The 12876-nt window shown below is 32.2% G+C and overlaps 1 protein-coding gene across 5 annotated transcripts in view; it reads right to left on the bottom strand.

Moving 5' to 3' along the window:
* Positions 1–8386, bottom strand: part of LOC117170223 (pre-mRNA cleavage complex 2 protein Pcf11) — a 196582-nt gene extending 188196 nt beyond the window's left edge. For 2 of the 5 annotated variants that reach the window (XM_033356840.1, XM_033356839.1), the window contains exon 1: positions 8254–8386. Coding sequence is in view for 3 of the 5 variants with exons in the window: in XM_033356838.1 (XP_033212729.1) it covers positions 8189–8195 (7 nt within the window). In the remaining 2 variants the exon portion in view is untranslated. Of the gene's footprint in view, positions 1–8188 lie in introns of all 5 variants that reach the window. The other 3 variants (XM_033356837.1, XM_033356841.1, XM_033356838.1) reach the window with 2 other exon arrangements.
* Positions 8387–12876: the final 4490 nt, after the last annotated feature.

Raw genomic sequence — 12876 nt, 5'->3', positions numbered from 1 at the left:
ACTTTTAAAGTTTGATCGATGATAGTTGAATTTCTTTCCAGTTCCCTTGTTTTGTTTCTGTGCTTTTTCTTGTGTTTGAACCTCTGTTTGTAAAACTTTTCCTCTCGTGTCGTTTCTTTCATTTCTTAATTTTATCTCGTAGTCTAGCAGCCTTGTTTTTACGAATGCTAAAGTTAATTTATCGTCAGCTATTGTCTGAATCACTGTTACAACTGGATCGTAGGTTGTTGGCAGTGTCAAGAGTAATCTTGCAATCTTACTTGTCTCTTTTAGCGTTTCTCCAGCTGCTTCGAGTTCAACTATCATTTCATCGAACAGCATAAAATGCTTCGTGAGGGGAATATCTTCTTTAAATTTGAAAATGATCAATCTCTTCTCTACTGCCAGTTGAGTCGCCAAGCTCTGCCTCTCGTACAATGAATCTAGTTTACTTAATATACTTCGTGCGGTATCAATGCTTGTGGCAAATCCAAGAGTTGCATCAGTCAAATGTTCAATAAAACACCTTTCGCTACTCTTTCCTTCTTTTTCCATTCATCAGTCATTGTACTCGGTCGTTCAATATCAAGCACTTGCAATGCATCTTCTTCCTCGATTAATGCTCGAATTCTTATTTTCCATATGCTGTATTTTTCCCCATTAAACGGTGTAATGTTTCTTCTTGTTTTCCTATTTGTGTCCTCCATTCTCACTATACTGTCACTGTCTTGTCACTTCACATTTTATTCTGAATAGGTTCTTATATTACTAGATTATTTTTGCTCATATTCCACCATTCTCGCTTCCCACTTTCAAATTAAACAAACTTTATAATAAAACTCCCTAATTTAAACAATTAATTTTTTTTACAAATATAATTTATTGATTAAAAGTACAATACTCAATTGATTTTGTAACAAAATTATTCATCATGTTTAAAGTTTCTGATATTATTGTTTGAATTTAAAATAACAATAATTAAAAGAAATTTCCATCTAGAAATATATATACTTGTTTCCATAATCGCTATTTGAAATTTAAACACTAATTTTAGAAATTTTAAACATTAAAAATAATTTTCTTGATAAAAATATTAGTATATTTTATTTTTTATAAATACATAATATATGACGTCCCGCGAGGAAAGGGACATTATAGGGTTAAGAAATCGATTTTCAAATTTTTAATGATATTGATACTTTCAAAATCGCTCTTTCATATTAGAAAAGAATTATATTTTTATCTGTAGCATTGGATTTGTTATTGAGATGCAAATTAAAAAGTGAATCATTTCCAATCTTATTTTTGAGATTTAAACGTTACACGTAGTAAATTTAATTTTTTACCGCATGTTAGTAGCTGGTTAGTGTTTTATGCTAATAATAAATAGTTATATAAAAAAAATTAATTTTTTATTTTCCATTATTTTTATTTCCTGTAAAAATTGGATTTTTTTATTTTTCGAGAAAATTCAAAAAGTTGTTATGATAATCTTTTAGGGTCTCAAAAATATTCAAAATGTGTACAATTTTTTGAATTTTTATACAAATGGCTGGCTAACGAACTTTACCTTCATTTTACGATACTAAAAAAGTTTACAGAATGAAAATAAAATGTCAATTCTTTCGAAATCGATCGTACTAACTGAAAAAAAGTGGAGCCTACATTGCCGGCGCTATAGTTAGTTGACGGTGCCGGCAAGATTGTTGGTTGCCGGCTGCTTTTCACGAAGAGCAAAATACAAAATAAAAGCAAATTATGTATATAGTCATGGAAACACCTGAAAATATAATGTTCAAGGTCAAAACTGATCAAAACCATGTTTGTAAAAAGAAAAAAATCGAAATGCTCTATACTCGAGATGAGTCAGGGTTCTGTTCATATTTTAGGAGTGATATGAGAAATGTGTGGGGCTGCTGGATAGGTCTGAGGTGTTGAATGGGGGTTGGATGTCACCGAATGCTAACTCTCTCCAAAAAGTGGTATGAAAAACCCCAAAAAAGGTTATGTATAAACAATACGTACCAAAAAAAAAAAAACTTACAGTAACGGTAAAAATAAATTATTATAAAATAAATCATTCTTAAAGCCGAGAGCCTAGGCAAAAAATCCATTATTCGATTAAATTACAAGAATTATGTACAATAAAATATATAAGACATTATTTGTGACTAATCACAGGAATGAATTCTAGCCTCGCCACAAAACGTTGGCAATAATTAGGGGTCACCATTATTCACGTGACAAATCACAGCGGTGTTTTCCCGCCCCCGCGAGGCGTGGAAAAAGGGATAGGAGTGCGACCTTACATTATTTATGTGACCAGTCACAGGAATGTCTTCACGCCCCCACGTGGCGTTGGAAAAGGGGTAGGGATGGATGCGACCTTACATTATTTCCGTGACCAATTAGAGGAGTTTCTTCCCACCCCCACGAGGCGTTGAAAACTGGGTAGGGGTGCGACCTTAAATTATTTCTTTGACTGGTCACAAGGGTGCCTTCCCTCCCAACGAGGGGTTGGAAAAGGGGTAGAAGTGCGACCTTACATTATTTCTGTGACCAGTCACAGGGGTGCCTTCCCGCCCCCACGAGATGTTAGAAGGGGTAGGGGTGTGACCAAAATTATTTCTTTGACCAGTCACAGGGGTGCATTTCCGCCCCCCACGAGACGTCAATAGTAATTCTTCAGTCGCAAATCGACGATAAAGTGTGATTTATACATAGAACGTTTCGTTAAACGCGTCAAAAGCCAAAAACTATCAAAATAACTCCTCAATTATACGGCCTTACTCTAAAATGAGTAAAAGTCCCTTTCGTATGCATATAAACTTCGTAAATAAAAAACGTAATTTTTTAAAGTTTTAACACTGAAAATTATATTTGCAGGTGTTTTCATGTCCAGGTTTGTAATCAGAGCATCAACATACATCAGTATACGATTTTTAAAAAATGTAAAAAAAATGGGAACACGCAAGCTTGCCGGCGCCGGCAGGCTAGCCACTACGAAAAAAAAACCATTCACGAACGCAGACACATGCGCAAAACCTGTTTTTCGGATTCAGGGGGTCTCAAAATGTGAAAATTTAACCAAAACTGGGGGGGGGGGGGTCAAATTTTATACAAATCTAATACGATCTCTGATAAGAATTTAAAAATTAAATCGTGATGGGCCTAACCATACCTGAAAACTGAGCAAAAAGCTTGCCGACGACTGGTCTCCTACGAGGGGCTAATAATTTATGATTCACTGACGAATTTCTACCTATCAGGTAGTTGCTCCTAGTTAGAACAAAGCTATGTTTACAATTGAATTTTTAGTGTGTTAAAATCTTGTTTCATCGCAATGGCCTTTGAGGTAACTTGATTTTAAATGGGGAAATCTACAGTTTACCGCCTTCGTTTTCGTGGGTAACACAAAGAATAGCCACCAGTTTCTTATTATGTCTATATTCTATATTATCCTTCTCTCATTAGCATTTATGGCAAATAACAGGGCTGACAGAAGATACGTCAGAAGCCGTTGAAATTGCATGGATTTTTCCAATTTATAATGGATTTGATAAGGAAATTCCGGCGACTTATATCATTTTTCTGTTTTAAAGCATTTTAGTCAGAGAGCTGTGTGATTTATATTAAAAATGTATGATTAAAAAAAAATACCTACATCTGTTTTAGTATAATATTTCTGATTAAAATGAATTGATATTTACTGCTCTTTTTCATTGACACTGCTCTAATAACTTTGACATACCCAATAATTCGCGTATCAGATGGCGCTGCTATCAAGTTAAAAGAGATACCCTACAGGCGTATTCCCGCCTCCCACGAGACCATGGAAAGGGGTGGTTAATCGTAATTCTTGAGCCGCAAATCAACGAAAAAGTGTGATATATACATAGATCGTTCCATCCAAAGCGTCAAAAGCAAAAATCTAACAAAATACCTTTAAAATTACAGGGGCTTACTCGAAAATGTGTCACAGTCCTTTCCGTATGATTTAAATATACTTTCTACTGGTACTGATAGTGTTTACGCTTCGCAAAAAAAAGCAATTTTTCCAAGTTTTAAGATTGAAAATTCAGGGTGGCCACAAGATAGAATATTTCAATTTCCCTGACTTTTCCCTGACATTTGGACGAATTTCCTGACAGGAAATTATTACAAAAACGAATAAGGTTTCAATAATGTGCTAAGCAAAATAGTGAAACAAGCCAGAAAAATGTGCTTTACATAGCAGTATGGATAGATTAAGGTCAGACAACTCAGCGGCGCCACTAACGAAAAACAAAATGTCATATAATGACATTATAATGACTATTCTTTTTTTAGAAAACAGGGCAGCGCAAGCTTGCCGCCAACTCAGCGACACCCTCTAAAAAAATCATGAAATTACAAAAAGTGACTAGGTTAGATTTTTTTGCTATTTTCTGCTTTATTTTCAAAGCATAAATGAGGAGCAAAATTATTCTTCACCCCTAATCGCTACAAAAACAACCCCCGTATTTGTATCCGAATACAAACCTGCAGACTGATGCCAAAAATTGTATACATTAACTGTTAGGATTTTTGTGCTGTTTCTTTATTTTCTGATGGCATATGAATCGCTTTTGTAAAATTACCCCTTATATAAAAAAGCAACACCCTGTAATGAAAACACGTATTGGAAAAAGTAGTTGTCTACATAGATGGAACTCACTTATAAAATAGAAAAATGTTACTTTCAAGCATAATTATTTCTCAACCCTAATCTTTACAAAAATAATCCTCATAATGTATAAGCGAAAATTGCAACATCTTTAACAAAATTATTTTCCAGTCTATGTGTGTATATTCGAAACATATAATTTACCTTTTTCGATGCAGCTTTTAATGCCTTTAAACAACTTCCAGCACAACAAATTTTAAACGAGAAAAATCCATTTTCATATAACGAGCAATTTAAATTTTCAGAATGATTGGAAATTGTTTGAGAGAAGACTTCCTACAATAATTTTTTCAAATAGCGATTAAAACTATTTTTAAAGATAAGCTGAAAAAATTTTAAAACTCTAAAAAGCAGTCGTGTGACTAGGGATGCTGGGCATCTACATTTTCGTTCTGTACAAAATTGGCACATAATATCAAGTCGCCAATTTATTATCTCCTTCAAATACAGGGTCGTGGTCTTTCTGCTAATAAATATTCAAGATTCGACTTGTGAAAATTCGATTTTATTAAGTTAGTTCGGTTTCTTGATTTTCCAGAGGGTTAACATGGTAAGGAATTATGTTCCAACTGCCCCAGGAAGCCACCCCTAACGTGAAATATGACTTAGTTTGATGAGAAGGTCCTTGAGAATCTTTTCGATACTGCTACTATCAAAACTTCTCAAATTTCGAACATGTCCAGGTATATCAGGCACCTGGGTTTTCGACACACCTAATGCTCTTAGGTATGAAATTCTAGCATCCTCAAAAAAATACCTTTGTCGCAAAATTGGTCTGAATTTGATTGGTAGTAGAATATGTACATTTTTGGACACCTACATTAGTGAAACCCATATAAATTCGACCTTATCCAAGTAGATCGGTCACCTTATTTTTTTATCGACTCAATGTTGTAAGGAATCAATGTTTAGTATCCCCATAAAACTACCCTTATCACAAAATTCGTCTGAATTTGATTAGTGGTACACTATGTACATTTCTGACCAACTGCATTAGGGAAATCCATACAAGTTCAACGTTATCCAGGTAGATTGTTCACTTGATTTTTTTATCGACTCAATGCTGTAAATGATCGAGTTTTAATAACCCCAAAAAACTGCCCTTATCGTGAAGTTAATCTTAATTTTATTAGTATTATATGGAAATTTTGTACAGGACGGGATGCATTTTTTTCGAATTTGATGTGGGGAAATGGTTCTTATGGATAAAAGATCAAAGATAAAACACAGATAAAAGCAAAAATGTATTTTAAAACATACATGTAGATCCCCAGCATCCCTGTTCACGAAAGTGGTTTTTTTAGGATTTTTAAATGATTTCAACTTATCTCTAAAAATAGTTTTAATAACTATGAAAAAATTAACACACCTAGACTGAAAAATAACTTTGATGAGAAATAATTATGATTAAAAATAAAATGTTACTATTTTATAAGTAAGTTCCATCTATGTAGATATCGACTTTGTTCAATACGTGTTTTCATTACAGGACGTTCCTTTTTTATAGAAGGGTTAATTTTACAAAAGCGAATTATATGGCATTGTAAAATAAAGAAAGAACACAAAAATTCCAGCATTTAATGTATACGATTTTTGGCATCAGTCTGCATCAGTCATAATTTTGCTCCTTAGTTAAGCTTTAAAAATACCATGTTAATATTTTATAAGTGTTGTATATTTAGATAGTTTCCTTTTTTAAAATATGTTTTTGGAGCACAGGGGGTTGCTTTTTAAAATAAGGTTTGATTTTACAAAAGTGTTTAAATCACATTGGAAAGCAAAAAAATAGAACAAAATCTAGCCTAATAATTTTTTTAATACTTTTTTTCATTACAGGGGGTAATTTTTAAAAATAAGGTTTAATTTTACAAAAGCGATTCATAGTATAATGGGCTATAAATAGCTTTTGTAAAATTAAACCTGAGTATTCTCACCTGATTAATTAACTTAAGGATATGTATCCAAACTGTACATAAAGAAATAACTAGAAATAAAAAACTAAGAATCGAATTATATTTTTAAAGAATGTACATTAAAAAAATATTTATATTGATATTAGGAAGTGTTTCCAAATTAATATAAAAACATATAAATTTCGATTTTCCCTGACAGCTGCTTCATTTCCCTGGCAAACTTTATTTTCCCTGACATGTGGCCACCCTGAAATTGCATTTAAAACTATTTCGATATCTATGTTCGTAATCACTACGTATTATTTTTCAAAGCGCATGTCACTTATTATCTAGGAAGAGAATATATTGAAAAAAATAAAAAGGTAAATAAACTGGAAAAAATTGAAAAAGATTTTGACTTGAAAAAATATTGTATTTTTCCAACAATATTCTATTGCTACATTTCTTATACTGGTTTTTCATTACTATTTCATTTCTTCATATTGAGGGCATGTACCAGTCGGCCATGTGACTAAATACAATGTATCGCCTGCCGTGGCTTTGCAATTTTCAAAATGTAAATACTTCGCTGATGTTTTAGTAAATTATTCAAAAGATATAAGGGCTCATGTGAGTATATCGCCTACATTTACCCTAGAAATTAATAAAATTGCAGTATTCAAACCAAATGAAACCCCAAACGGGCCATACAGTTTGCCCTTACATATTTCTAACCATTTTTTAAAATATAAAACCTCCGAATACAATATTGAAATTATCTTCACAGTAAATAATAACAATGTCTTTATAATTTATATTATATTAATAACCGGACAAACTTCTTTGGATAAACATGCAGTCGCAGCCACGATAGTTTGCAACGACCAAAGTTTTTATCAAAATACTTTATTTTTTGCAAGAAAGGGCAATTCAATTCCCTGGATTGAAACAATCATAAAGTATCTTCTATATACTTATAAAATAATGAAGGCAGAAAGTCTAATTGTAAAATTGAAAAATTTCAGTTCCGTTGGCTTTTTAACGTATTCGCACTTAGGAAATTCCGATCACCAGTTATGTATACATGCACATATATACACATATATATCTATGGCCATATATAAACCCTTTACAAAATTCAGAATTTCACCAGGGTCGTCTGAACGAATTTTTTGTTCAAAGTTTTGAATCTTTATTAACAAATTAGATTCTGTTTACTTTATTTTAATAAACTAGATAAATTTATCTATAATACTTAAGCATGTAATTACCAAAATGTTATTTAACATAAAAAACTAGGCAATCTCGGTGTGTTACTCCTGTATCTAGATATTTGAAACCATGAAAATGGCACGAACCGCTATTTATGTAACACTAACTGGAAATAAATTTTCAGGGCACAAGATTGCATTTTTTTATAAGTCGCCCGTAATGTCGAGCGTTCTATTCAGGGTTTACGAAATTTTAAGCACGAGGCAACGGTACAAACAATCTAATGAACTACACCTAAAAATGTAGGATATGGGGCAAATATATCGCGCAATAACGCCAAAGTATGACCCAGCTGGATTATGCTGACGCCCGAAGATCCACAAAGAAATTTTCCACTCACCATACATCCATATATTCAATTTTACAAATCCAATAATCACTATGCACCTGTCACTAGTTATTTACCTTATCGATACATTTCGAAGCACAGGAATATGTGGAACTTGTATGAAACCCAGTTCCTCACCAACTTATGCACACACTACCTACGCGAGACGGACAGAAACTCATGTAAACGGCAGACCGACATAAAATGGTTGCCGATTCCGATTGCCTGGCAGTGGCCCGTGCATGATCCAACAACGTGCAGTGCTCCCAAACTGCAGTACCTACGATACTGCGCATGTGTGGTAATGTCAGCTGTAAAGACATTTTCAGACCGTAGAGCTCTACCATGGAAATAGGCATAAATGGGATTAGGCATCTCGTTGGGTGGTTGATTTGCAAGGGGGAAGGCCGCCATATTTGATTGTAAAAATTGTATATATAGGTATACGTCTATTGTGTAGAACTGCGATAATGTTTTTCTGTACAAGTTTGCATTTATATTTTCGAATTTCGCAATGTAAACAATTTTTAAATTGTGATAAATCAATACTAGAAAAAATGGTGAATTGTACAGTTCCTATTTGCAAAAATTGCACTGAAAAGAAGAATAAGAAGAAAGATGTGACAGTTATGTTTCACAAGTAAGTAAAAGAAACATTTTTATTTTCTAATAAATCAACCTAGATATATGTTCAATATATTTTCAAAAAACCGGCAACAGCAATTTATAAAAATGGAACTGCACTTAACAAAGCCGTGCGACATAATTTTAGAACGCATTTTATAACTCAATTTTGATATAAAGTACTGTAGTTTCTGACCTGATATAGATATTATACTTTTTTCAATCTAGTACTTCTTATTATTCTATTTCGAATTTTACAACAAAATGTAGAAATCTCTTAAAACTGTCAAAATGGCAGTGATTTTGCTGAAAATTTTGGAACTCAATTTTCTCATAAAGGCCGGTATTTATTTGTTTCTTGATTCTGTTTTAAGTTGGTACTATTGTCATTATCTGACGACTCATTACGGAAAAATGATAATTTACATTTTGTTTAGAAACAAGACGAGATACTTCAATATTTCGTTATTAAAATAATTATATTCCGACAAGAAAAAAGGCGTTTTTTCTTATCATTATACAGTTCAATATTATGTATTACTTACTAATTTTTCGAATTTATTTTTTATTTTTATTAACTTTTTGTATTATTTCTTTATATTGAATATTCAATTTTATACTTCATACATTTATTTTTATATTTATTAATTATTTTCTAATTTTTCATTTGCTACTCCATTTATATCATCCATGATTAAGATTGTTTTTATGGCTTAGAAACATTTCTGTGCTTATTGTTCAAATTTCCTGCGCAGAATTTGCAATTCAAGATGGCTGACTTCTGATGGCCTGTTGGCCTGTAACTACTGATCAATCTTCGCGGCTTAGTAAGGGAGCATCTGGATAGTCCCCCCTTATTCCTATGTCCATGAGCTTTACGTTCAGACCAGCCCCCTGGAAGCCCGTGAAGTTTGCACCCCAACTCTAAAATATCAGATTTTCTTATATGGAATTGTTTGTTGGTGTTTGGTGGTCAACTTTGAAGGTTTGGTGGTCAAAATTGAAAAAGTTATTGATTTTTCAAATTTGGGGTGTCAACTTCACGGTGGCACAGCACTTTTTAATATTTTCAAAAAATTCTTTTTGGTATCGTTTGGTGGTCGTTTGGTGGTGTTTGGTAGTCGACCGTGAACGTTTGGTGGTCAAAATAAAAAAAGTTATCGAGTTTTAAAAATTGGTGCGTCAACTTCCGTTAGCACCCCACTTCAATTTTCTTTTTTAATTCCTTATGACATCGTTTGGTGGTCGTTTGTTGGTGTTTAGTAGTGATTTCTGAACGTTTGGTGGTCGAAATTACAGAATATATAGGATCTTTTAGGAAATACATGTGGCCCGTGATGGGTCTCTGCGCATGCTTATGCGCATGTGTGATTGGTGCGAAATTTGAATTTGAAAATGCTCTTTTTCAATTTGAACGCTGTTTGGCAAGTATAATTGTACATAATTGTAGTTTTTAAGTTTTCGAACATTATAGGTTGCATTATTTTTGAAATCTGAACTCTCTTATCATTTTATATTTTAAGTTTTTTGACTTTTAATTACAAGGTAATCTTTGGAAATTAACTCAAAGTCCTGGTCCGGAAAATTCATTAAGGCAATGTACATTGAAATAAGTTCCTTTACTGTAAACTAAATCAAACAATACTTAAAAAGACAACTGTAACAGAACCATAATTCAGTATCAATTTAAAAAAAATTAAGAATTGTTTAAACGCTTTCTGATAGTAGTTTCATATAAAATTATCTGGATTTCTCTATTCTGCAGCGAAAATATTTGCAATGAGAAGCTAATAAGTTTTTATCCTTCAAGAATGAAATATATATTTTTTCAATGGATTATAGCACTCAAAAAAAATTTTTAAGTCTTAAACAGAATATATAATATATGAACTTTTTCAGAAATACACTTGCACAAACTTTTTAGAACCAATATTTATATTATCGCATAAAAAACGGATTTCCGATAAATATTTATTAAGGACACGAAATTTTGAAACTGCATGTCCTAAAAATATTACATAGAAGAAAACTTCTCAAAAATTCTCTCTTGCCTTATCAACTCGTTTACTCAAAATGTGACTTTCCTCTTCTAGCTGTAGGTACATATTTCCACATGATAGTGTAGAATTCTTCAAGAAATCTTCAAATAAAAATTTACAGTACACTTTATGAGTTTTTTAGATGAAGAGAATTTGTCTGAATTTGGAATTATTGTAAAAATTTTCAGAATGCCCACAAAAAAATACAAACAAAATTTAAAAGATTATTATTATTTACCATCCAGGAACTTCAGTTCATAGCTAATTCTTCAATCTTAATTTCTGTTACTATTCTTTAATAAACTTTTATAAAATTTAGAGGAACTTAGCATAAACGACACAAACGACACAAAACGACACAAACGACACAAGCCACATAAAAAAATAATGAGACAAAAGGTGTTCAACCAAACAAGAACTACAAAATTGTTTTGAATACTTGTTTGATAGGATGCGTGGTTCTTGTTTTATACGTAAAAACCCAAAATAAAAATTAAACGATTCCATTTGTGAACAAACGACACAAACTATGAAAAAAATGGATTGACAAAAGTTGTTCATCCAAAAAAGAGTTAAAAATGTGTAATGGATAATATTTTGATAGGACACGTAGAAAAATTAAATCACATTAAAAATTAATATTAACTATCAATAAATAATTAATAAAATAATATTTATAATCTTAAACATAACATTAAAAATAAAAAAAATAAGATTTTTTGGAAAACGAAACAAGGTATTAAAAAAAATTAATAGAACAAATTTGTTCACCCAAAAACGATCTACAAGTTTTGTATAAATAATTTCGAGACAGAATGAGTAGATTTTCTTTCAATTTTCAAAAAACAAGATTAAAAAAAATATATAAAAACAAAGCAATAAAAATACTTATGTTTCATACTAATGAATATTATCAATTTTCATATTATAAATTAATTGAAATGATACGTTTTTGGATGTAGCTGAGAATAAACAATGCCAATGCATATTATAAATTTTAATAATATAAATTGATTGAAATGATACGTTTTTGAAGGTAGCTGAGAATAAAATGTATTGCAAAAGGTGAACAAATGTGGGAAAAATACAAAGACCGATCGCGATACTGAATCGATACTGAATTATGGTTCTGTTACAGTTGTCTTTTTAAGTATTGTTTGATTTAGTTTACAGTAAAGGAACTTATTTCAATGTACATTGCCTTAATGAATTTTCCGGACCAGGACCTTGAGTCAATTTCCAAAGATTACCTTGTAATTAAAAGTCGAAAAACTTAAAATATAAAATGATAAGAGAGTTCAGATTTAAAAAATAATAAAATCTATAATGTTGGAAAACTTAAAAACTACAATCATGTACAATTATACTTGCCAAACAGCGTTCAAATTGAAAAAGAGCATTTTCAAATTTCGCACCAATCACACATGCGCATAAGCATGCGCAGAGACCTATCACGGGCCACATGTATTTCATACAAGATCCGATATATCCTGTAATTTCGACCACCAAACGTTCAGAAATCACTACTAAACACCAACAAACGACCACCAAACGATGTCATAAGGAATTAAAAAAGAAAATTGAAGTGGGGTGCTAACGGAAGTTGACGCACCAATTTTTAAAACTCGATAACTTTTTTATTTTGACCACCAAACGTCCACGGTCGACTACCAAACACCACCAAACGATACCAAAAAGAATTTTATGAAAATATTAAAAAGTGCTGTACCACCGTGAAGTTGACACCCCAAATTTGAAAAATCAATAACTTTTTCAATTTTGACCACCAAACCTTCAAAGTTGACCACCAAACACCACCAAACGATTCCATATAAGAAAATCTGATATTTTAGAGGTGGGATGCCAACTTCACGGGCTTGCCCCCTGGCACTCTGAGGGGTCTTTCATTGAAAATGTCGGAAATGTTGACCGCGACCACAGCAGTGATCCCAGATCTGAAACGAGATGCGGTCCAATACTATGACAGGGCTATGTCCGTGTGAATATAGTAGGAGACGCTGTAAATGACTGAGTTGC

The sequence above is a fragment of the Belonocnema kinseyi genome, chromosome 3 (genome assembly GCF_010883055.1).
Source record: "Belonocnema kinseyi isolate 2016_QV_RU_SX_M_011 chromosome 3, B_treatae_v1, whole genome shotgun sequence".
Taxonomy (NCBI): domain Eukaryota; kingdom Metazoa; phylum Arthropoda; class Insecta; order Hymenoptera; family Cynipidae; genus Belonocnema; species Belonocnema kinseyi.
The sequence above is the reverse complement of the archived record's forward strand: the minus strand, read 5'-3'. Positions and strand labels throughout refer to the sequence as shown.